This window comes from Musa acuminata, chromosome BXJ1-11 (assembly GCF_036884655.1).
Source record: "Musa acuminata AAA Group cultivar baxijiao chromosome BXJ1-11, Cavendish_Baxijiao_AAA, whole genome shotgun sequence".
NCBI classification, from domain to species: domain Eukaryota; kingdom Viridiplantae; phylum Streptophyta; class Magnoliopsida; order Zingiberales; family Musaceae; genus Musa; species Musa acuminata.
Genome location: NC_088337.1, coordinates 3,982,531 through 4,004,374, shown reverse-complemented (window position 1 = coordinate 4,004,374; position 21,844 = coordinate 3,982,531). Strand labels below are relative to the sequence as shown.

The 21,844-nt window shown below is 37.3% G+C and overlaps 2 protein-coding genes across 3 annotated transcripts; both read left to right on the top strand.

Moving 5' to 3' along the window:
• The first annotated feature begins 72 nt into the window (after positions 1–72).
• LOC135596935 (ATP-citrate synthase beta chain protein 1) lies at positions 73–11,898 on the top strand. The gene is made up of 17 exons (XM_065089227.1): positions 73–205; positions 2,522–2,649; positions 2,748–2,850; positions 3,591–3,656; positions 3,737–3,860; positions 4,078–4,212; positions 7,410–7,470; positions 7,556–7,632; positions 7,904–8,059; positions 8,163–8,291; positions 8,444–8,576; positions 8,665–8,792; positions 8,969–9,074; positions 9,190–9,266; positions 9,366–9,436; positions 10,869–11,153; positions 11,574–11,898. Exons 2-17 carry the CDS (start codon positions 2,550–2,552, stop codon positions 11,647–11,649), a joined length of 1,827 nt encoding a protein of 608 aa, XP_064945299.1. The 5' UTR covers positions 73–205; positions 2,522–2,549; the 3' UTR covers positions 11,650–11,898.
• Positions 11,899–13,663: 1,765 nt separating this feature from the next.
• On the top strand, positions 13,664–17,351 carry LOC135596934 (probable enoyl-CoA hydratase 1, peroxisomal). 2 transcript variants are annotated; one of them, XM_065089225.1, is made up of 3 exons: positions 13,664–14,111; positions 16,156–16,438; positions 17,101–17,351. In XM_065089225.1, the coding sequence occupies exons 1-3, from the start codon at positions 13,702–13,704 to the stop codon at positions 17,197–17,199; spliced, it is 792 nt and encodes a 263-aa protein (XP_064945297.1). In that variant the 5' UTR covers positions 13,664–13,701; the 3' UTR covers positions 17,200–17,351. The 2 variants fall into 2 exon arrangements, with proteins under 2 accessions (XP_064945297.1, XP_064945298.1); XM_065089226.1 differs by lacking the exon at positions 17,101–17,351 and adding an exon at positions 16,598–17,053.
• The last annotated feature ends 4,493 nt before the right edge of the window (positions 17,352–21,844 follow it).

Genomic DNA, 21,844 nt, shown 5'->3' with positions numbered 1-21,844 from the left:
GTGTGGTTGTTGGTTAGGCTGGCTGATGTAGCACGTGCCGCTCTCATGTCGGGGTAGGTGTGGGGTTGGGTGCTCGTGGTGACGGCTCTCCCATCCTTTCCCTTCTCTCTATTTAAGGAGCCCCAGCACGTCTCTGAGTCCTCGCGTGATTTGCCTTCCCGGTTTGATTCCGTGTCCGGTGCCGCGACGATCGATCGGATCCGAGGTAGATTTGCTTCTCCATGTGCCTCGCATCCCTTCTCCCCCTTTCGTTGAATACGTTGTGGATGTCTTGTTCTGGGTTGGAACCTCGAGGTGTCGAATTGCATCTGGGAAATGAGAGATCTGGCGATTCAGATGTGTGTCGAATTGAATTGCGCTCTAGGCTTCTCGCGTTTTGGTTTCCTTTACTTAGCCTTGCCTTATTAGGATTATCCAGATGTGTGTCGTCTCCATTGAGTCACCTTTCCCTCTCTGGTTACATCGGGCGGGTTCTCTCTGAAGAGATCATTTTTGGTTTCTGCTTTGGGTTGAATTTGAAGTTTCGTGAATACGATCCTTTTCAAACATTTTGATCTTTTTGAAAATGCTTTTGAGCTATTTCTTTCGGTTTAGGATCGGTTGTATCTTTCTTGTCGTTGTGGATATGCAGTGTTGACTCAATTTAAGTCTTCGAGGTTCTATTCTGTAGCCATCCGTGTCGAAGCTAATTTTCAAATAGAATAGAAAGTTAAATTTTCTAGTTTTATTCTTAGTGCTTACTTTAGCAACTGCTTAGTTAATTCTTGTAAAGATAGTGATCAATAACATGCTTTTATTGTACCTTGGGACACATTACCAGATTCCTTTTCTTAGCTAGAATTGAATAGAACTGAATGATGCAGCTAGACTTTTTAGCATCATGTATCCCCATTACTTCTGGTAAATGCATTACATTATCAATCGCAACTCTCGTCACAACTGGCTGCTCTTAGAGCACTAATTCACCATCCAGCTTTTCTCTACCCAATAGCAAAATTTTTCAATTGTTTATCAAAATCTGCTAATCTTTTTGCAACTATGAGGGGTGATTTTTTTTATTGAAATCTGTTGAATTTCTCGCACCTGTGAGGGATGGGTTTGCTGAATATCTCCTAACATTTCCTATGTTGCCGTTTTAAGTTCTTGACATTAGATTCTTGTAAGCTAGATTTAATTCATGACATTCGAAAAACAACTCACTCCACCTGCATTATCACATTTCATTCATCCAGTTTGCAGAGTTGTATTGTAAACTAATTCATTCTTTGTGTCTTATGATTACCAATATTCTTTTTAAAATTTTGCAAAGTCTGCATGAAAAATTCTCTTTTGAGCGGTGGTTATTCTACTTTCCTAGGTTTGTGTAATTCTTTTTTTTTTCCCTACAATAACTACAACAAGCCAAAATGTCTGAACTGGTTTTTTTCCTGTATTACTTTTTATATTCCTCATTCTGTTTATGTTAATCAGCCCTGATGGAGACATATCTAACCTCATCAAATGTTTATTCATCTTCTGAATGATGTTATTGTTATGAGCCAGTAATTAATTATTGGCAACCAACTAAGGCACCAGTACTTTATTATTCTGTGGGAAATTGATCGTGTACATGATTTTATTTCATGGGCACAACCTCCTCCATTTGGAGAAACAGGGTAAGGCTGTATACAACTGGACACATTGTGAGGTAGTCTCGTGCACCAGGATACTCTTCCATACTTCTTCTGCTCATAGACTTTATTTGCTATATTTTGTTGCTCATTACTGTAATATTGAGAAGACATCAAGACCTTCATTCATCACCAATCAGGATCATCCTTCTGTGGGCAGTGATTTGACTTGCATAGGAACATTAAATAGTAGGTCTCTTTTTCACATTCTCTTTCTCCATCTCGGAAATCAATACAAGGTGGAAAGAAGTATTGTCTGCCTGAATACCAGATAGATAATACCCACGAAAATGACTGTGCACAAAAAAACCAGGTAGAGAAAACCTACGAAACAATAAGTTTTGAATAATTAACTCTGCCTTCAACTACCTTCAAAATCTTTCATCTTGACGTTGCCCTCCATTACCTAGGTTAAGGCTCTTGCCATTTGTTACATGTGATTCTTTACCCTGAAATTTATTGGCAAACTTGTGATGTTATTAAGCAATTTTATTTTGGAGAACAAAACAACAATGATATTGAACTGGAATCACTGCCTTTAGATCATTAATTACTAAAATTATGGTAATTACCAAATATCTGAAGATTAAGTACTAAAATTATGGTAATTACCAAATATCTGAAGTTTTCACACACACACTCTCTCTGTTTCTTGTAATATCATTTTCCACCTTATTCATGGTTTCTCTATTTTTAAATGCAAATTACTTATTGCGAATAGTTTAATTCAACCATTTGCAGTTGTTTCTCCTTTTTAAATCCTTACTTATGGTACTACCTTTCTTATACATGCTGGAAATTCAAGTGTTACAGTCTTTGTGATAATGGAACTGATTTTTACCTATATACAGGGTGTCTTTTTTTTTGGCTTTTTCAAATATGGCTACTGGACAAATTTTCTCGCGGAATACTCAAGCTCTATTTTACAATTATAAGCAACTTCCAATCCAGCGGATGCTAGATTTTGACTTCCTTTGTGGTTTGTTTGACTTTCTTTTTGTTTGTCATGTACTATGCTATTAGTATTGATGATTGTCTCTTACTTCGTTTAAATTGTTTGTGGTTTCTTGTTTACAGGGAGGGAAACACCTTCTGTTGCTGGAATAATTAATCCTGGATCCGAGGGGTTTCAAAAGCTATTTTTTGGTCAGGAAGAAATTGCAATTCCTGTTCATTCAATGTGAGTAAGAAATTTATGTCAACAAGTACTTTGATAGTCATGGAATTTTTTCATGATGATTTGGTTGCTTAGCTTTTAGCTGAGCACCAAATTGATCTGATTGCTTCTCTCTGATTCTTGTTTATATTCAGCTCGCTGCATTGGTAGCAGATATTGTTTCTGTTGGTGCAAGGCCTGTGTTGACTTTAAGTAAATTATATATGTACTGAAAGATCTACAATATGGCAAGAAACATTAAGAATTTTTAGCATTACTTTCTATATACTTTATTCTGAAGGATTGCATTCTGGACATGGTCCCTAAAATGATTTGAACTAAATATGAGCTTATCACACATCATTTAGGACATGTGCCTAACAATTGTTGACATGATTAACGTGATAAATTGGTAATGTTTTCATACTGACTACCATAATCTCACACAGCCAGAGATACATGTTTTGGCACCTGAATTATGGTTCAATGGCTGACAATGTGAAATATACCATTGCATAAGGTATAGTTGATAATAAGGTTGTAAACAAACCTATGTATATGTTTGCATACATGTTAAAAGCATGTGTTTTAGATGGATAATCTTTAATTTTGTGATTAACTTTGCTATGAGTTCTACATGGCATAACACCATAAGATTGATTATTATTGATTTTAATTAAGTGAACTGTCACTTTATATCTGTCATTATTAAATTATTAGCACAATTGAATCACTGTCATACTTTCCTTGTTGTTTTACTGTAGGATTGAAGCAGCATGTTCTGCACACCCAACTGCCGATGTTTTTATCAACTTTGCATCATTTAGAAGGTTGGTAATCTTGCTTTTGTTGTATGCTTGAAGAAAGTGCATTTGTTATTCTTAATATTATGCTTTTGTTATGAACGCAGTGCAGCTGCCTCTTCCATGTCAGCTCTGAAGCAACCAACAATTAGAGTAGTAGCTATTATAGCTGAAGGTGTTCCAGAATCAGATACAAAGCAGCTAATTGCTTATGCACGAGCTAATAACAAGGTTAGAGACATGAACAAGCTTGGAAAATATTTGTTTTTCTATTATCCTAGAAAATGTTTTTACCCCCAATAAAAATTTAAATTCCAGTACTGAAATCACCTGTACTGATCAATTGTTAGTTAAGTTGTATAACATGTGAAAGATTTTTTACTCTGCATAGATTCTGTGCATAATATTTTAATATTATTGCTTAATATCTCTCCAAAGTTGATTTCAGGTGCTTATTGGTCCAGCCACTGTTGGGGGAATTCAAGCTGGAGCTTTTAAGATTGGTGATACTGCAGGAACAATTGACAATATAATCCAATGCAAGCTTTACAGGCCTGGATCTGTTGGATTTGTGTCTAAATCGGTATGTTCTCATTGGTGGAAATATTGTCATTTTTCAATTTGTTTTTCCTGATGTGTCTTTGTTAATTGTGATAATTATTAAAATAGACAAACTCCATCAGGCCATCACCTTTATTTTAATGGCAGCTCAGTAGCTGATATGTCTATATCTCTTCTATTTTATCAATATAATGTTTTACTATTGTTGAGTAGTCTTTTATATGAGTTAAAGTTATCCCAAGAAAACATTTATATACTTTATTGGAACTTGGGTTTGGATTGGAGTACCTCTGTAATTAAATTGAATTTGAATAGATTTACTATTTGGATTGAGATCATTATGTTACTCCTTTCAACTTGTTATGGAAGGCAGCTTAGTAGATGATATGCCAAGATCTCTTCTCTTTTATTAAAATAATGTTTTTAACTATTGCTGAGTAGTTTACATAATAAGCTCAAGATTTCCAAATACACGTAATTTCTAGTATTCTAGTACTATCTCAAAGGCACAACCATAACATCTGTGGATCATTGAATCTTTTCTCAGGGTAACCTTCTTTTATTAAAGTTATCTTTTCAGAATAGCCTCCTTTCAGCAATATTTCCAAAAATGACTTCTTCATATCCATTTGGATTCTGGTGTAACTGACATAATTTTAATTTATTGAATCACTATTCTCGTTAGTGATTCTTATTCAGTAGAACTTCTATTTGGATTGTAGTTTAAATATATGAAACTGCTCTTCTCAGCAGAATTCAAAGATAGTCAGTAATAGCCATTAGTGACTTTGATACCATCCTCCAACATGTGAGGTTAGTCCTGGAAGTATTTGGGATTGCTCATAGTATTCGAAAGTTCTCTAAAATGGAGGGAAAGCCTGACTTTGAACTTTTTTTTTCAGGATTATCCTTCTGTTTCAATTTTTTTCAAGCTCAAACTGTCTTGATTTTTTACCTGTTGATCTTGGTGCCTATGTGACAATCACCTAATACAAACTTATGAACTAATTCAACATTTGCTCAATAAGAAATGCATGAGTAGATATTTAGAAGTTGGTTGTTTCAGCACTTCATTTATTTAGTTAATATATTTTCTTTTGTATTTTTTTTAATGACTAAACTTTTACAAGGATTTTTTTTATGACTCCCTTGGCACAAATGACCCACCCACGTGTAGTCATTTCTGAGCCAATTAATTGATAAATCTTGGAAGTTCATCGGAATGTAGAATATGGATGAGAATGATTGCTCACTTTTAGTCATCAGATCCAGCACACTTCATATAGGTGCCGTCATGCAAATCTAGCATGGTTATTTACTTTCAGAAGGATGCATAGGGTGTGATGTGATTTTGTAGCAACCCATACATTGCTTAATTACAGATTAACAAAGATGAGGATATAAGACAGATGAAGCTGCTTCCAGAGATGGGAAGCAAGATTCGTAATGTGGGAAAACCACACTTTAGGTGAGTTTTCACGGAATGTATATTTCACCAATTGAAAATAAGGAGTATGTAAAAATAGTGTGAAGGCATCAAAAATAGATTACCTACAGTGCAAGACATATATGCTGAGGAAATCGGATATGGTATTACCTATTTAAATGGGAATGAGTTAATATCAATGGATCAACTTACTGTTGGTATATGATGGTTTATATTGGAACTAGTTTATAATTCGACATGTTGAAGATAAAAGAAGCATGGAGGTACATAAATATATATTTAGGAAGATACTTGAGACACAGTGGAAAGAGTTATAAATGATTTGATGGTTATACTTTGTTGCATTTTATCTCTATATTATTCCCTTTGAAGGTTTGCATTGCTTTTGAGATAAACAAGAATTGGTAGAATTAATAACTTCATGGGTGATTGGGAAGTGGAAGATGAAGAGACTAATGACAAAGCCAAGGAATCATAAAGACTGAGATTTGTTTCTTTTGAAACTGACTTTTAGTTACTGATTTTACTGGTTTCTGAAGGCATATGGTAGGTGATCCATATTTATATTCTTTGTATAATCTGCATCGGTGATTAGATCACCACTGATTAAGAAGCCTTTATGAATACACAATACTTATATGAAAGAACCAATTTTTTTAAGAGCCATTATTAGTATAAACCATTCAGACTAAAATGGTTTCAGAATAACTTAGTTTCTAAAACTGAACATGATGAGAAGTTTTGTTAGCATTTAGGTATGAAGATTGAGCTTCAAATTAGAGGCTAAACCCCAACCTTTCTATATTACTTAAGGAATAGAAATGAAATAGAAAAATTAAGTTGTAAATGCTTGGGATTCTAGTCATCATAGAAGATTGTTTGCATCAAAGAGAAAAGCCCAAAATGCATACATTACATGAAAGTGTCCATGCTCCATAAGTTGCCTATCCTTTTTATTTGACAGATTGTGTGGAAAACCATTCATGTCTCAGTTAATTTCAAGTTGCTAAGCTAAATGATAATATAGATATCTGATATAGAATTAAACTTATAGTCGTTATTCTAATGGCATAAATTGTGCATTTCATAGTTTTGGATCCATCCATTTTCTTGGATCTGTAATCTGGTTTCCTTGTTCTACAGTACTTTGTTTGTGTTACTATATTATAAGATCTTAAATGTCATAATTGAGGAGCCTGTCTAATTAATGTTATTCAGTTCTATAAATGTGAACAAACAAAAGACATAAACTTCCCTACCCTAGAATCCTTTCTGAAAACCTCAAACAAGCAAGCATAAATCACTAAGAAAAACAATCAATGATTAAAAAACTTTTTTGTTTCATGTATGAAAACAATTTAATGCGTAATTAATTGCTTAATAAATCCAAAGTATCTATGTATTGGAGCAAGTACCTAAATGACTGGAATTATGACCCTAAATAATGAATCACCTTCCAACAGACTGTAGACCAGGTGATTGTATCCTGATTTTACAACCCTATCCTTATGTGGAAACATGAATCTAGCTAATTGGCATAATACTTGCACTCTTGCCACATACTTGCATTCTTACCATGAGCCAGAATGTTACACATTCGAGATAACTATGGTAATTATTCTCCTTGCACTAATTGACAATGTTTGTCATCTCTGTTCCTTTTTCTTTGGTTGTGCTTAAACAAGAGGCTATTAAGAATTAAACATGATTTTCATTTATTTTATATTACCTATGCACCGTTCAGGTATAAGAACTTTAGTGTATGGTTACAGGGTGGCATGTCAAATGAGCTTTACAACACAATTGCACGTGTCACAGATGGAATTTATGAAGGTGCTGTTTGCTGTTCTTTCAAATTCAATATACCTTATTTTTCGCAATCTTGATCTTAGTCCTGGATGTTAAATGCAATTTCCAGGCATTGCAATTGGAGGAGATGTTTTCCCTGGTTCAACTCTTTCTGATCACGTGCTGCGGTTTAACAACATCCCTCAGGTAATTCCTTACAAATTTAGTTTCCTCAAATAATATAGAATAGCTCTTCAGTAAACTAGATCATTAATGCAATCTCTGGTCAAAATGTCATGTGACACAGTGTTAGAAATAATTGTATACCATATTGTAGATTCTACAGTAATACAAGCATCATCAGCAACAACAACAAGCTGTAATGTCCCAGCTTTAGTAATATGAGTATTTTAATAATTGTTAATGCATGTTTCCTTGATATTTGTTTTTCTTCAATATTGCTTCTGGATCTAATCAGGTCAAAATGATGGTTGTGCTGGGGGAATTGGGTGGGAGAGATGAGTACTCCCTAGTTGAGGCCCTAAAAGAAGGAAAAGTTCATAAACCAGTTGTCGCTTGGGTTAGTGGAACCTGTGCACGCCTGTTCAAGTCAGAAGTGCAATTTGGTCATGCTGTGAGTCATAAATGATCGTTTAGTCTTTGTTATATGATTATAACCGGTTATGGTGCTCATTACTAAGGTGTTCTCTCATCCTTTGCTGAATTCAATAATCTAGGGTGCAAAAAGTGGTGGTGAGTTGGAATCAGCACAAGCCAAAAATCAGGCTCTAAGAGAAGCTGGGGCAGTTGTTCCTACTTCATATGAAGCATTTGAGACTGCAATTAAAGAAACCTTTGAGAAACTGGTACCTTATTGTGCTTCAATTCTTTCTGTGATACTAATTGATGCCATTTTGTGCATTGGAGAAGATTGGCTTATACTGGTTAGATTGTTTTAGCAAGGAGAACCATCAAAAGTGAACCTTCTATTACTGTTTTCTTATATTTTATTGGATAGGTTGAAGAAGGGAAGATTGCTCCTGTACCTGAAGTTGAACCTCCTCAAATTCCTGAGGATCTTAAATCTGCGATCAAAAGTGGGAAAGTCCGGGCTCCAACTCATATTATCTCCACCATTTCAGATGACAGAGGTTTGATTAATGAATTTGGTTTATATTTTCCATACAGATTGCATCTTTTAATGCCCAGTAATTTTCTGATTCTCATGCCCATGTACAGGTGATGAACCATGTTATGCTGGTGTACCCATGTCTACTATTATCCAACGTGGTTATGGTGTGGGTGATGTTATCTCTCTTTTATGGTTCAAGCGTAGTCTTCCACGTTATTGCACACAATTTATTGAGGTTTGTCAAGATACAATTTTCCATTATTTGTGCTAACCAAGTCTTCTTTCAATGTTTTATATATTTTGATAAGTTTGACTGTATAAGATGTTCACTGGATTTAAAACCCAATTTAGTTCTTTCTTGGTATCGATAGACTTTTGATCTCACTCTTTGGAGCTTTCTGCGATTGTCAGATCTGTGTCATGTTATGTGCTGACCATGGTCCTTGCGTTTCTGGTGCTCATAACACTATCGTTACCGCAAGAGCTGGAAAAGATTTAGTTTCGAGTCTGGTTTCAGGTGAGTTTTGTAAGTTAATGGTGCATATTGCCATATGATTATTATCTCATGTTAATAGTCTTATTGACACCTTTGCTTATGGTCATTGGAATGGGAAATAACTTTTAAAATACAGGGTTGCTCACAATCGGTCCTCGATTTGGTGGTGCAATAGACGATGCCGCTCGATACTTTAAAGATGCATGTGACAGAGTGAGTGTATATAGTTAGCGTCTAGATTTTCTATTAACAACCCTGATGGTTTGTTTCAATTTATGGTATCACTGAAACATCTGCAACTTATTTTGCCAGGGCCTCACACCTTATGAATTTGTTGAAGGTATGAAAAAGAAGGGCATTCGTGTACCAGGAATAGGACACAGGTATATGTTAGAAAACAAGTGGCATCTAAGCTTCTAATAATTTGTCTGCAAATCTATCAGTAGAATTTTTGCTGTTAACTGAAGCTCATATTGTTTTACTTGGTTACAAGTACTTGTGCCACTGCCAGATGCATATTTTGACGAACTGCTTTTCTATTTGCAATAGTTGAACAAATACACTATCAGATGATTATACATTGAGAATTTTTTTGAACATCACTGTAAAATAGCTTGTCCAGCTAATGAAGTGCATGGAGCATCTTCCTCTTTTTATTACCCTTATAAATACCATTTGCATTGATGAATAGGGTACATAATGCCTTAAGCATCATCGTCGCATATGGAACTGTTGACAATATTGCAGATCATGTCAAGTGATTCTGATAATGATTCTTATGGCATCTAATACCTGCTAACTACTTAATTACATTCAATGGAGGGTTTGACTAATCCACTATCCAAATTACAGAATCATATTACATTTGGCTGATTCATATTGCTATGGAATAAAATCTTCAAATACTAATATAAAGTTGGAAAGATTTAAGTACTAGGAAGTATTCCATGGAATTCATTTCAAGTTCTTTACAGGACAACCGTCATGTAACTCGTTGATTTGTCATTTAGGGTTAATCTCAGTTAGGATAAATAAAAATTTGCGAGACAATTGTCGTAAGAACTAGAGAATGAGTTTTGTAGTCTGGAGACAATTGTGGTAGGAACTAGAGAATGAGTTTTGTAGTCTGTAAGAATTACATAAAAGCTGCTGGAGCAAAATTTATGATTGATGATATCATGATGGAAATGGTATGCAATCTTGTTAAATTGTAAACTATTATATGATGGAGTCCAAGAAATTGCAAATCGAGTATTACAATCAGTATCACCTGAATCAATTTTCTAGTTATGTATGAAATAATTGCATGGTACACTGCAAACTTGTCTGTAAAGATTTCACTCTGTAGGCAGAGATATTAGATCACATTACGCAAATAATAAATTAATTAATTATGTAATAATAATTATGACCACTTAACTTTGTTTAGAAAGTTGGTGTCTATTTCAGAAATTTTGCATGTCGTTTTTGCTCTACATCATGCATTACATTAAGTTTTTTCTTTCCATTTTAGATTCAGTTGAAGAATATTATTGTTCCATCTACATAAATTTCAACTAAAGTTGCTTTTCTGGGAAAGCAACAGATAGTGTGTAACAAAAAAAGGATCTCCTATCTTCAGGCTTCTTGCATGAATGTCTGTCTTGGTGCTGGATACTTCATTATACTAAGATCGTGTCGTGCTGGTTTTCCGAAAAGGAAAAAGATCTTAACAAGTATTTTGTCTAGCGAATATGCTTTACATTTCCACCAGTTTTCTTACCCACCTGAGACTTTTGTTCATGTTTACCAATCAATATTTCTTTTTGGTAATAGGATCAAGAGCAGAGACAACAGGGATAAGAGAGTGGAGCTTTTGCAACAGTATGCTCACACTCATTTCCCATCTGTAAAGTACATGGGATATGCCGTTCAAGTTGAGGCGTACACTCTCTCAAAGGCAAACAACTTGGTGCTGAATGTTGATGGTGCAATCGGATCTCTTTTCTTGGATCTTTTAGCTGGCAGCGGAATGTTTAGCAAACAAGAAATCGATGAGATCGTTGAGATTGGATATCTAAATGGTCTCTTTGTGTTGGCACGCTCAATTGGTCTGATCGGGTAAGTTGGTACAACCATTCAAGTTTCTTCTCGTTTGTCCCAATTCTTCACCCCTGCTGTTCCATTTACTTTGATGAAGCTTAAGTTTATGAATCCAATAAAGCCACTAATGCTGAAATGAGTAACCAAAGAATATGGATTTTACAAATTTCTTTTTACGGAAGTCAGCTGCTTGAACAATAACCCATCTTTAAAGTGTTACAGTGAGTGCATACAAGATAGAACTGTTGCCGATAAATGAATCCATTTCACTGATTAGTGTGCTTAATTAATGGGTTGCTTCTGCATGATGTTTATAATATATATGTCAGTTAGCATACACTATACCTCTTATTCAAAGGAGCTGTTCTTCTCTATTTACCAAGTTTTGATAGAATACTCGCTTCCTAATTGATTGAATTCTTTAATGTTTGATCTCAGGCATACTTTCGATCAGAAAAGGCTGAAGCAACCACTCTACCGTCACCCGTGGGAAGATGTTCTGTACACCAAATGATCTCATCTTTCGGCTTGATAACACATCAGCATTTTCTTTTTTTTTCTGGTCAATTTTGCTTCTTGGCATGATCTTCTCATTCTCCTGAGCCCTACGCTCTGGTGTTTTTCGAACATTGAGGACTGACCGAGGACCCAAAGTGCTTGTCTTTAATCATTTATTCGGTTCAGCTAACATGCTTGCATGCATAATCATACACGTTCTACCGGTGGGTTCAAGCATATCCAATAGATAATCGAATATTATTGATTGCTTTTGTTTTCTGGGAGCAATAAATCGAAAGAGCAATTAGGTTCAACTCGAACATACGAGTTGATCGATGATGCTTTTTTTTTATTCCTTTCCAAAACTGCATGAACTGTTCAAATACTTACCTGAACTGTTCAAGCTTTGCTATCGACAAATTGTAGTCAGAACTTACTATGCTATCGATCAACAGTCAACATCTTTACTAATCAAAAGGAAAACAGTATCTCTACAACACCAACAGAACACAACCAGACAACAAACATGCTATTTATTATTATGGACGGATGTGCACCTAACTCGGACCTCAGAACGCCTCTTCCCTTAGTACTGGGGCTGTTCACTGAGCCATCCTTATGGATGTAGGAAATGTCACGCCTTGAATGTAGCAACCTTTGAAGTAGTGTCTTCCGAACAAATCAGCGAGAGTGTCCTGATACCCGATGAAGCTGCATGAGTATAGTGACGACTTGTCTCCTGATATCATCGCCGCCACCGCTTGCTTCATGTGGCTGTATCCGTCGTATTTGTTCTGCACCAAAGATCGAATCATATAGACTTGTGCCTCTCGCATGCATGCAGGCCTACGCGTGAACCTTTTGTTCGTGCGGCACAGCAGCACAGTAATGTGCATAGACTAGGAAGCGCAACAGCGAACGAGACCTTGAAGGTTATCCCTGCAACAACAATGTTCGAAGCATAAGACGTGAACGTTCCGCTGCTGGTGGTGTCGTGGCCGCCGGAGTCGCTGGCGTAATCGCCCCACTCGATCGACGTCTTCTGCGCTCCCTCTCCTTCGAGTAGAATGTAGCTCTTGTAAGCGCTTATCACCACCTTCTCCCTGCACAACCCCCACCCCCCCCCCATCTCATCAACCGAAGAACTAGTACTCCTAATGCTACACCCCCATGCAGCAGCAACAGTGACGATCGAACCTGTAAACTCCAGAAGCGAGGTGGATCTTTATCCACTGGTTGTTGAAGTCGGGGACGGAGTTGATCGCCTCCTGGATGCTTCTGAAATCCCCGGTGCCGCTAGGATTGACGACGATGGTCTTCGCGATGGACGCAGCTCCAGTCGCTACGGGCACGTGCAAAGACGTAGACAGGACGGTGATGAGGAAGAAGAAGAAGAAGAACAGACACTTCATTTTTAGCACAGGAGATCAGAGAGAGAGCAAAGTCGACCTCGCTTGTCTACAGTGAAGGAGGAAGGAGACACGTATATACAAAACCCTATATAGCTAAGAGGAGGAGATACATGATGTGAATGGAAATACGTATATGTACAGAAAATTGACGATGCTGATGGAAGAATCCGATCGTATAAATCTTTGTGTTGGTCTCCTTCTTGATTTGATATTTACAAAACCAGATTGGAATTCTCACACTTTGCACAAAATTACATTCAAGTGAGCCAATAATATAACACTTTAATTAGTATCTTTTGATCAATATATCACTTGTGGCTATTAAGTTATATATATATATATATATATATATATATATATATATATATATATATATATATATATATCATTACGTCAAGAAAAGAAAGTGAAAGTGAAGAGAAGACTTCTCCACGTATTGTCATACCCATACGCAGACACAAAAGCCAATGCCTTGTGGACACCACCGTTGGCCCCATACTTTTCGCCAGTAGTCAGACAAATACGTTTCGAGTACGTAACAGAAAGGGTAAGTGAAGGAACACACGTATGTGATACCCATAGGCTACCGTGTCCTTATATATCTCGTTAAAGCAGCCGCCGCTCCGTTTGACCGTCGGATCCCATCCGTCCGTGATATGGAGGCCGCGCCACCGGCGGAGCTCATCGTCGTCGAGCGCGACCCCACGGGCGTCGCCGTTATTACCATCAATCGGCCCAGCTCTCTCAACTCGCTCACACGCCCGATGATGGTATTGCTCGCCGCCGCCATCAGGCGGCTCGACGCCGACCCGGCGGTTGGCGCGCTGGTGATCACCGGGAGGGGCCGGGCCTTCTGCTCCGGCGTCGATCTCACGGCCGCCGAGGAGGTGTTCAAGGGCGATGTCAAGGACGTGGACGCCAACCCCGTGGCCCAGATGGAGCGCTGCCGCAAGCCCATAATCGGGGCGGTGAACGGCTTCGCCGTTACCGCCGGTTTCGAGATCGCCCTCGCCTGCGACATCCTCGTCGCCGGGAAGGACGCCAAGTTCATTGACACCCACACCAGGTAACCGGCGTTTGTGCATCTTGGTCCTTGGTATATGAGGGTTTAACTGAAAGCTAGCATTTTTATACGGATTTCCGAGCTAATAGGTAGAGCAGTCCTGTCGAATAGATCTAAAAAATAGTGCTTTTAATTGTTGTGTCGGCCCCCTTAGTTGAAGGTAAAAGGGAGAAGGCGAAGACGACGACTAATAATGTCATGTACATCCGCGCTAGGTTGTTCTATTTTCTGATCTTGATGAAAATGCCTAATTTCAAATCTAATGGAACCATTGAATGATGTCCTAACCCCTGGTGATTAATCTCCCATGGTCCGTCCGTGCATGTTGATGAGGATATGATTCCCCCTGCTAAGGCAAATATGCGAATCGGTCAGCTACTTCTGATTCATTCTTCAATACATGGCTACTGTTACACCTGAAATCTTGTTTTATATACCATTTTGCATTTTCGATGAGGACTCCCATTGCTTTGAGGACTTTTTGGGCACCAACTTGAAGACTTCGGATAGAGTGTTTAGTTGAGGTCTTTGAGAGAAGGTTATTGGTGCGATGATGTTAGCGAAGCTTAAGGGGGTACTATGAGTGTTTGGTAGGAGAGATAATTGTAGAGATACATGTTAGCAAAGCTCCACCAGTCTGTCGAACTTATTGGTGAAAATTGGTCAAAAGCTGCTTGACTCTTCTAGCCTCAGCTGGTCCAGTCTTTAGTTGGCTTATTATGGTCAATTTCGACCAATTTGTCATTCTCCAAATAAGAAAAAAAGAAGAGGAGATGATCCATTTGAAACAAATATGTCGTATGTTCTCAATTCACCATCACAATTGTCATATGTCCGCATCAATGCTCTCGAAATTTTATCAAATTTATATGTATGTCTGTCCATGCAAGTCCCCTGATTAATCTTTTACCAACCTTGATTGTATCCCTAGTTTATTTAATTGAAGCTAAGATAGACTCGATTGCCCGTTGTTTGACATAGAAAAAATGAAATTCACCAATAACTATGCAATAGCGCTTCAAGCGTAGGTGTAGCTCATGCATGGACTCAAACTTAAAGACTTATCACTGGTGCAACAATGCACTAAACACTGGAATGACTCATCAGAGATGCTATTCTTTTATAGTTAATGGTAAAAAATTTAATGCTTCAAAATGGGAAGTGAAGGAGAGGGAATTCATGTAACCATAAACTATTTTGGAGGGCATTAGTGCTAATATCAATTTCAGATGAGAGGATTATAAAAGCAAATGCATGTTCTTAAGAATCATTCATGAAAAAAATAAAAAACAATTCAAAACTTAGAATTCTTTGCTTTACTATGTGATACTCATCATTTGCGAGTAGTTAGTTTTCTACTATTATAGGAACTCTCTCCCTCTCTCTCTCTGTCTCTCTCTCTGCACTTGATCTTACAAGCTTAATCACTTATTTTATGTTTTAAGTGACAAGCTTAAGTCAGGTGATTGTATGATATATGAGGTCCTTCAGTTTATAGTGTTAAAGCTAAGTCAAGCTTTGTGCTTGGTATTCTCCAACGGCACCTCCCCTGACTGGTTGGGCATGAAAATTTGTTGATCATTTATTTATTGCTAAAATAGGTGTCTTACCAATTTTGATTGCAATAAGTGAATGACAATGTTCAACTTTGTCATCCTAGCTATTTGTAATATTTGACAGACTGAATAAGTACCCAAAGTAGCACTAACTTTGTGCAAACAGCCAAGTTATTCATGATTCACTAAATCCATTTAATCATTGTTAACAGACTCCCAGTTTTAAACTTTCTTTACCTTATACATGTAGATGTAAGCTCCATACTTGTTATCTAATAAATGGAGGTGTCTGCTATTGTGAATTCGTAACCATGAGAAGCTTACAGGCACAATCAGATGCATTGATGTCAATAGTCACTCAACTGATAATGACGGTCTTATATTGAAGCTCTCGGAATCTGAATGCCTCGTATTCTTGTCATGGAACCTTTTGGTGTTATTTTTATTTGCTATTTGAGTTCTTGTCTGATAAAAAAAAAATCTTGTCCCAGGTTTGGAATATTTCCATCGTGGGGCCTTTCACAAAAGCTCCCTCGCATTATCGGAATAAGTAGAGCACGAGAGGTATCACTTTCTGGCATGGCCATAACTGCAGAGATGGCAGAAAAGTGGGGCCTCGTCAACCATGTTGTGGACAATGGTGAGGTGTTAAAGAAAGCGAAAGAAGTTGCACTGGCCATTTTAAGAAACAACAGGGACATGGTGTTGATGTACAAGTCAGTCATCAATGATGGTTTCAAATTGGATCTGGGTCATGCTCTTGCCCTTGAAAAGGTGATTCTTTTAATAATTTCTTTATATTTCTCTGTCACATTTGGCTAATAGGCCTTCAAATCCAAATTCAAATGCATAAAGGAAAAATTGTCAATTAGATTAACTGATCAAATTTAGGACCTACTATGTTGTATAATGATCTAATTGCTTGTAATGTAGGATCGGGCAACCTGTGTATGTAGCTCTTGTAATGGCAAGTCCTGGAATCTCTTTGAACAGATGCTGATGCACCTTCAAACTTCACAGGAACAATCTTAGGACAAAGTGTAGTTTGATTGACAAAGTGTAGTTTGTTTGTCAAAATCCCAATGGCAAAACAAGTCGGCGAACTAGACATCCCCCATGGATCACAAGTCCTTTCTATCCATTCCATGCATTTGCTCATGGCTGATATTCATCCTAATGGGCCTTCCTTTGCACCAACTTTCGGACTTCATTAAGGCTACATGACTGATTCTTTGCCAATAGAGGATGATAAAATTCTTGCAATGGAATTCCAGAACAATGAACCTTTCTCTTCTGTATATAATCTTGAAAATAGCAATCAGGCAGTGCAGCTTGTTATCTTTTACCATTTACTTTAATAGCTTATCCAGTTATTTTTCGGTTCCTAAACTATTTTTGGGTCTCATTACATGTTTCTTTTCTGACAAAATATTCAGGAGAGAGCTCATAGCTATTATAATGGCATGACCAAGGAACAATTTGCAGCCATGCAGAAGTTTATATTAAGTCGAAGTTCAAAGTCTTCCAAGCTGTAGTTGTTTCACAATGTTCTATGTAAGATGTCATTGGTAATAAGCAGTTCTACAGCCACATGATTAATCTTTTCTTAATGTGGGTTGTAACAAATGTAATCTTGTATGCAAGTTCTTAAATAGCATGAAAATAAAACAATATTCAAATAGCTAAATCTTCCTTCTTCTTTTTTTGCAACAGTTTTTAGAAACTTCAGTATCAAAGAAACCACTTTGTTTAAAGTTGCCTGTGAAATGTTAAAGAGTATCCTACTTAATGGTTTCACAAATCATGTAGAAACACATTTCTTGCTCATATTTGCAAGCCACTTTGAATGCATGCTTCTAAAGTTGAAATTTAGGTGATATATTATTTCTTTTATATTTGTATGTCATTCAGTGTAGTTTTATGTTGTCATTTACCAATTGTTGCATTAGAATATAATATTTATATTTAATTATTGATTAAAAGAGAGAACTTTGTTAGTGCTTAGCATTCTTTTTTGAATATTGGATATTTGACTATATATATATCAACATCTAAGAATACATCATCGACACACCAAAAAAAAAAAGGTTCAACTTATAATATTTGGACATCTAAATTAAGATTTTCTTGCATTTGTGATTTTACTCACTAGATTGAAATATTAATTTTAAATTATTCGAGCATCCTTAAATTAATATAAAGATTATTAATTTTCATCATATAAAAATCATGATAGTCCTCGCATTATATTTTTCCTTCGTCTCTTAGCTCTCCCCTTATCGGCCTCTTTCATTCTCCCGTAGTGGAGTTATTCATTTCTTCCTCTTGTTTTTGTTTCAACGATTACGTAGTCGTAGTTTTTGAGTTAAAAAGAGAAGTCTCTCAACTGTTGATGCGAGACTAAAGTTTTTGAGAAATTTAGATGATGTGAGACTAAACTTTTGGTGAGATGTAAAATATGTCAATTGAGATTTTACTACCTCAAATTCTTAATAAGAGGATCTGATACATCATCGTTAAATTAATATTTTTATTAATATCCAACTAGATGCCAAATTTACTACTTATTTTAATTTTTCTTATAATATGACCCTTGAACACACAAACAGTTACTTATGAGGATCCAATATCTTTTAGATTTGAGTTGGATACCTAAAATATTGTTTCCTCTGATAATATTATGTTTCATTTGGTATCATTGTACTATCCAATGCAATATCTTTCACAATTATTTATGCTTTGATGCATTTACTAATTAATTTCTCAACTTAATTAATATTTTTATTATTTCTATCTAAATAATAATTTAAGTTCTTCTCGTTCATGGAAATGCATTGCAGCAAACATCAAACAGCAGTTCTTCTCTCTGTCTCTTCACTATTCACTGTCCGATGCTCCACGGAGTTGTGGTCGAAACAGTTTCCAGTCTAACGTGAATAGGCATTCAATCATATCTCTTGTCATCATCTGAGGTCTCATGGATCAATCAAATATCTTCATCTTTTCTGCTGTCCTCGACCTGATCATCTTCTCCAGGGACATCTATCTATATTGCGCCAGAATACCTGTGCAGTAGTAATCTTATCGTATGACGGCGACAAGTGCTCGTGCATGCATAGCTACACCACTGGATTCCCCTCGGACTTAGGCATAGGCTTTTATCCTATCATCGCGTTGCACCGGGAAAAGATGCCATCCATCACATCTCTCATGGGCAATCATTTTGATATGTTCTTACGAGGCCCTAATGCACCGGCCTTCACACGTAAAATGATGATTGCTTTAGGGCGTGTTCATTGCTCTCGTTGCAGATTAGACAGGAAATAAGGGGGTCGTACCAGAACAAAGCTGTGTCACCGCTCTTGCAGAGGACCCATAGGTTGGTTGTGGTTCTTATTTAAAGTTGGCTGTTAGGAAGGACTACAAATGCTGGGGGGGGAGGAGAGAGCTCATGATCTGTATTGTCCCTAATAATTAGCAGATTCGAGCAGTGGTTGTCAGCTGGATCCCATGATCTAAAGATCTTTATCCGAATCTCTCTCTACAGGCAATATGCTTAATGATTCTTTGGATCAGGGCAATCTTTTTATTTCTTCGTGTGTGTTTTCTTTGCTTTTCCTGTCCCCCCCATCAGCCACAGAAGGAAAGAAAGTCTGGCATTTGATGAGAGGTATTATTGCATTTACAACTGTTCTTGCGGGAGTTGCGAAGGAAAATTTGTTGGGATCATATGCGACAATGATTTATGTTTAACATCAACAAACAAAGCAAATGTTCCATCGGTCATCCATTGATATATGTGGTACAGCTTGGCTCTCGAGATCTGGCACCGGTAGGCTCCAGGCCAATGATCACTCTTGGCTTTTGGTGATGATAAGATACCAGCTTCATCTGGCTTTGCAAAGCTTGCGAATTGGACTGTTGCAGCTCCCAGTTGTGACGTGAGGTGGGTCTGAAAAGAAATCCCTGCTTGCCACAGCTTCCGATCTCACCGAGAGTGGAAACTTGTTTGAAGCTTGTCAAGAACCCTAGTTTTTCAGCTCAGCCACAGCAGTCAGAGATTTCTAGTGCTCAGTTGAGGATGGACGGACAGGTTGTGGTGGGCCTTGTGACCGATCGATGGAGGGAGAAAAGATGAAGATTAATCTGTCCCAACGTTGTCTCCTATGCGGTACTGTCTCGGTGGCTGTCGCCTCAGACGACTGAGGAATGGGTTTCGTCCCTTCCCAAAGGAACAATGTCAGATGTCGAGAGGTAAAAAGATTCCAAGCAGATGATCTCCACCCTAATTTCAGAAACTACTTTGGCAATTCAGCAAACCATGATGTTATGTTCATCGGAAGCGTATAAGCATGCATGCAACTATTGTTTCTGTGCCCGAACGAGATGAGACATCGATCTCCTTCATATTCACAGTGATTTTTTAGGTTTATGGTCATGTTCAAGATTAATCTTGGATTATTTACGTAAGAGAAAACAAAGCTTCGGACCAGCTTAGAACATCTACATTACCATGGGAATGTGGTCCTTCATGAATCTTCTTTTTCTGCCATTTGGGGGTATATTATCCGGTTAGATTTTAGCTTCAGAGATGTCTTTCTCTGTGGGCAATGCGAAGGAATCCTCTCTACTCATGAAAAGGAAGAAATGTCAAGAACTGGAATATGACAGCATTTCTTCTTTCTTTCTTTTTTTTCTCTTTGCCAATGAGGAAGAAGAACATAAAATAAAAGTTAAGCAAACAGGGTGAGGCAAAAGGAAACATGATCATGCAGGAGGAGGGTGAAGAAAAGGCCTGTCATGGAGACCATCACATGGAGCTTGTATGCTTTCAGCTCCACTTCTCTTTGTGTGTCTCCATCACCAGCTAATCATTGCAAGCAATGGAAACAAAATAGAGTGGAAGACTACTTGTGATTAGTGGGTAGATATGGACTTAGAAAAGAACATTATTGATATGATTATGTGAGAAAACTGGATCCACCATTTTTGGAGTTTGTGCTTCACTACAGTATGGTATTTTCACCTGTGAAGTAAATATATGACTGACACAGTTCATGGGTTAAATAAGCTACTGAGTCTTTACCTTGCAAGACTGTTGCCTCGGCAGATGAGATAGCCATGCATGTGAATTTTGTTGCATATCAAACAAGTTGGCTGAGTAATGATCACTTTATTATCCATGGCTTTTGTCAGCACCCATCAGAAAAGAAGTAAATACAAAACTCTTTTGTCCTTCTTCTTATCTGACTCTGATTGAATCTGCCAACTTAGATGTTGCTGAATTTGAATCTCACTTGATCGTATATCATATATTTTTCTCCATTATTGACACAGCAGATATGACCAAGTCTGTAGCATTATCTCAGTATAAGCTACAGAGCAGTATTTATGTTTTGTCTGGTTGTATCAGAAATCCCATTTGGTATATGAATCACACCAGATATAAGTTTGGTGATCCTTTTAGGATGACCAGCCAAAGTTGCTGCTATATTGAAATGAGAGATTGGGTTTGACAAACCAATAAAGTTTCATGGATATCAATGGGAACAAAACAGTTTCTTGAGAGAAGCTGCTCTTCCTTTTTCTGATTCTCATCATGACAGAGTTAATAATGGAGGTTTGTACAAACTTGTCTCGCTGACTCGATCAGTAACTCGCAAATATTTGCTTGATGTTGCAGGTGGGTTTGAGCTTCTGATCATGAGATTCCAGAGTTGTGCTTTCTCATCTTCCTTGGCAAACTCATCTCCAAGTATCAGGTGAAGCAAGTTATGCCCATCGATGTGGAGATTCATATCCTTTATCATCATCACCTGAGTCATCGAAACATGGAGACAGCTTTTCCTGTTGGTACTTCACCATGGTCAAAGCCATTAGCAGCCGACGCTGATATGTCAGAACTGTATCACACAGTTTCAAACATCGTGTTCTGTAAGGTCATCTGAACTTGGTGCAGTAAATCGATGGAAGAATGCAGCTAAACAGCAACATTCTCCTTTAGCTAGTTTTCCTTCACGATGTGGTTTTCAGATAAGGTAACAGAGCTGGACTTTGCTAAAGATTTAGAGAGGAGATGAGCTCGAGAACAAAGAAAAGACGAGAGGATCATCCAATTTGAATTGCAACAGGGTGAGGATCATCCACTGCAGACAATTTGACTGGAGCAGGGAGGATGTA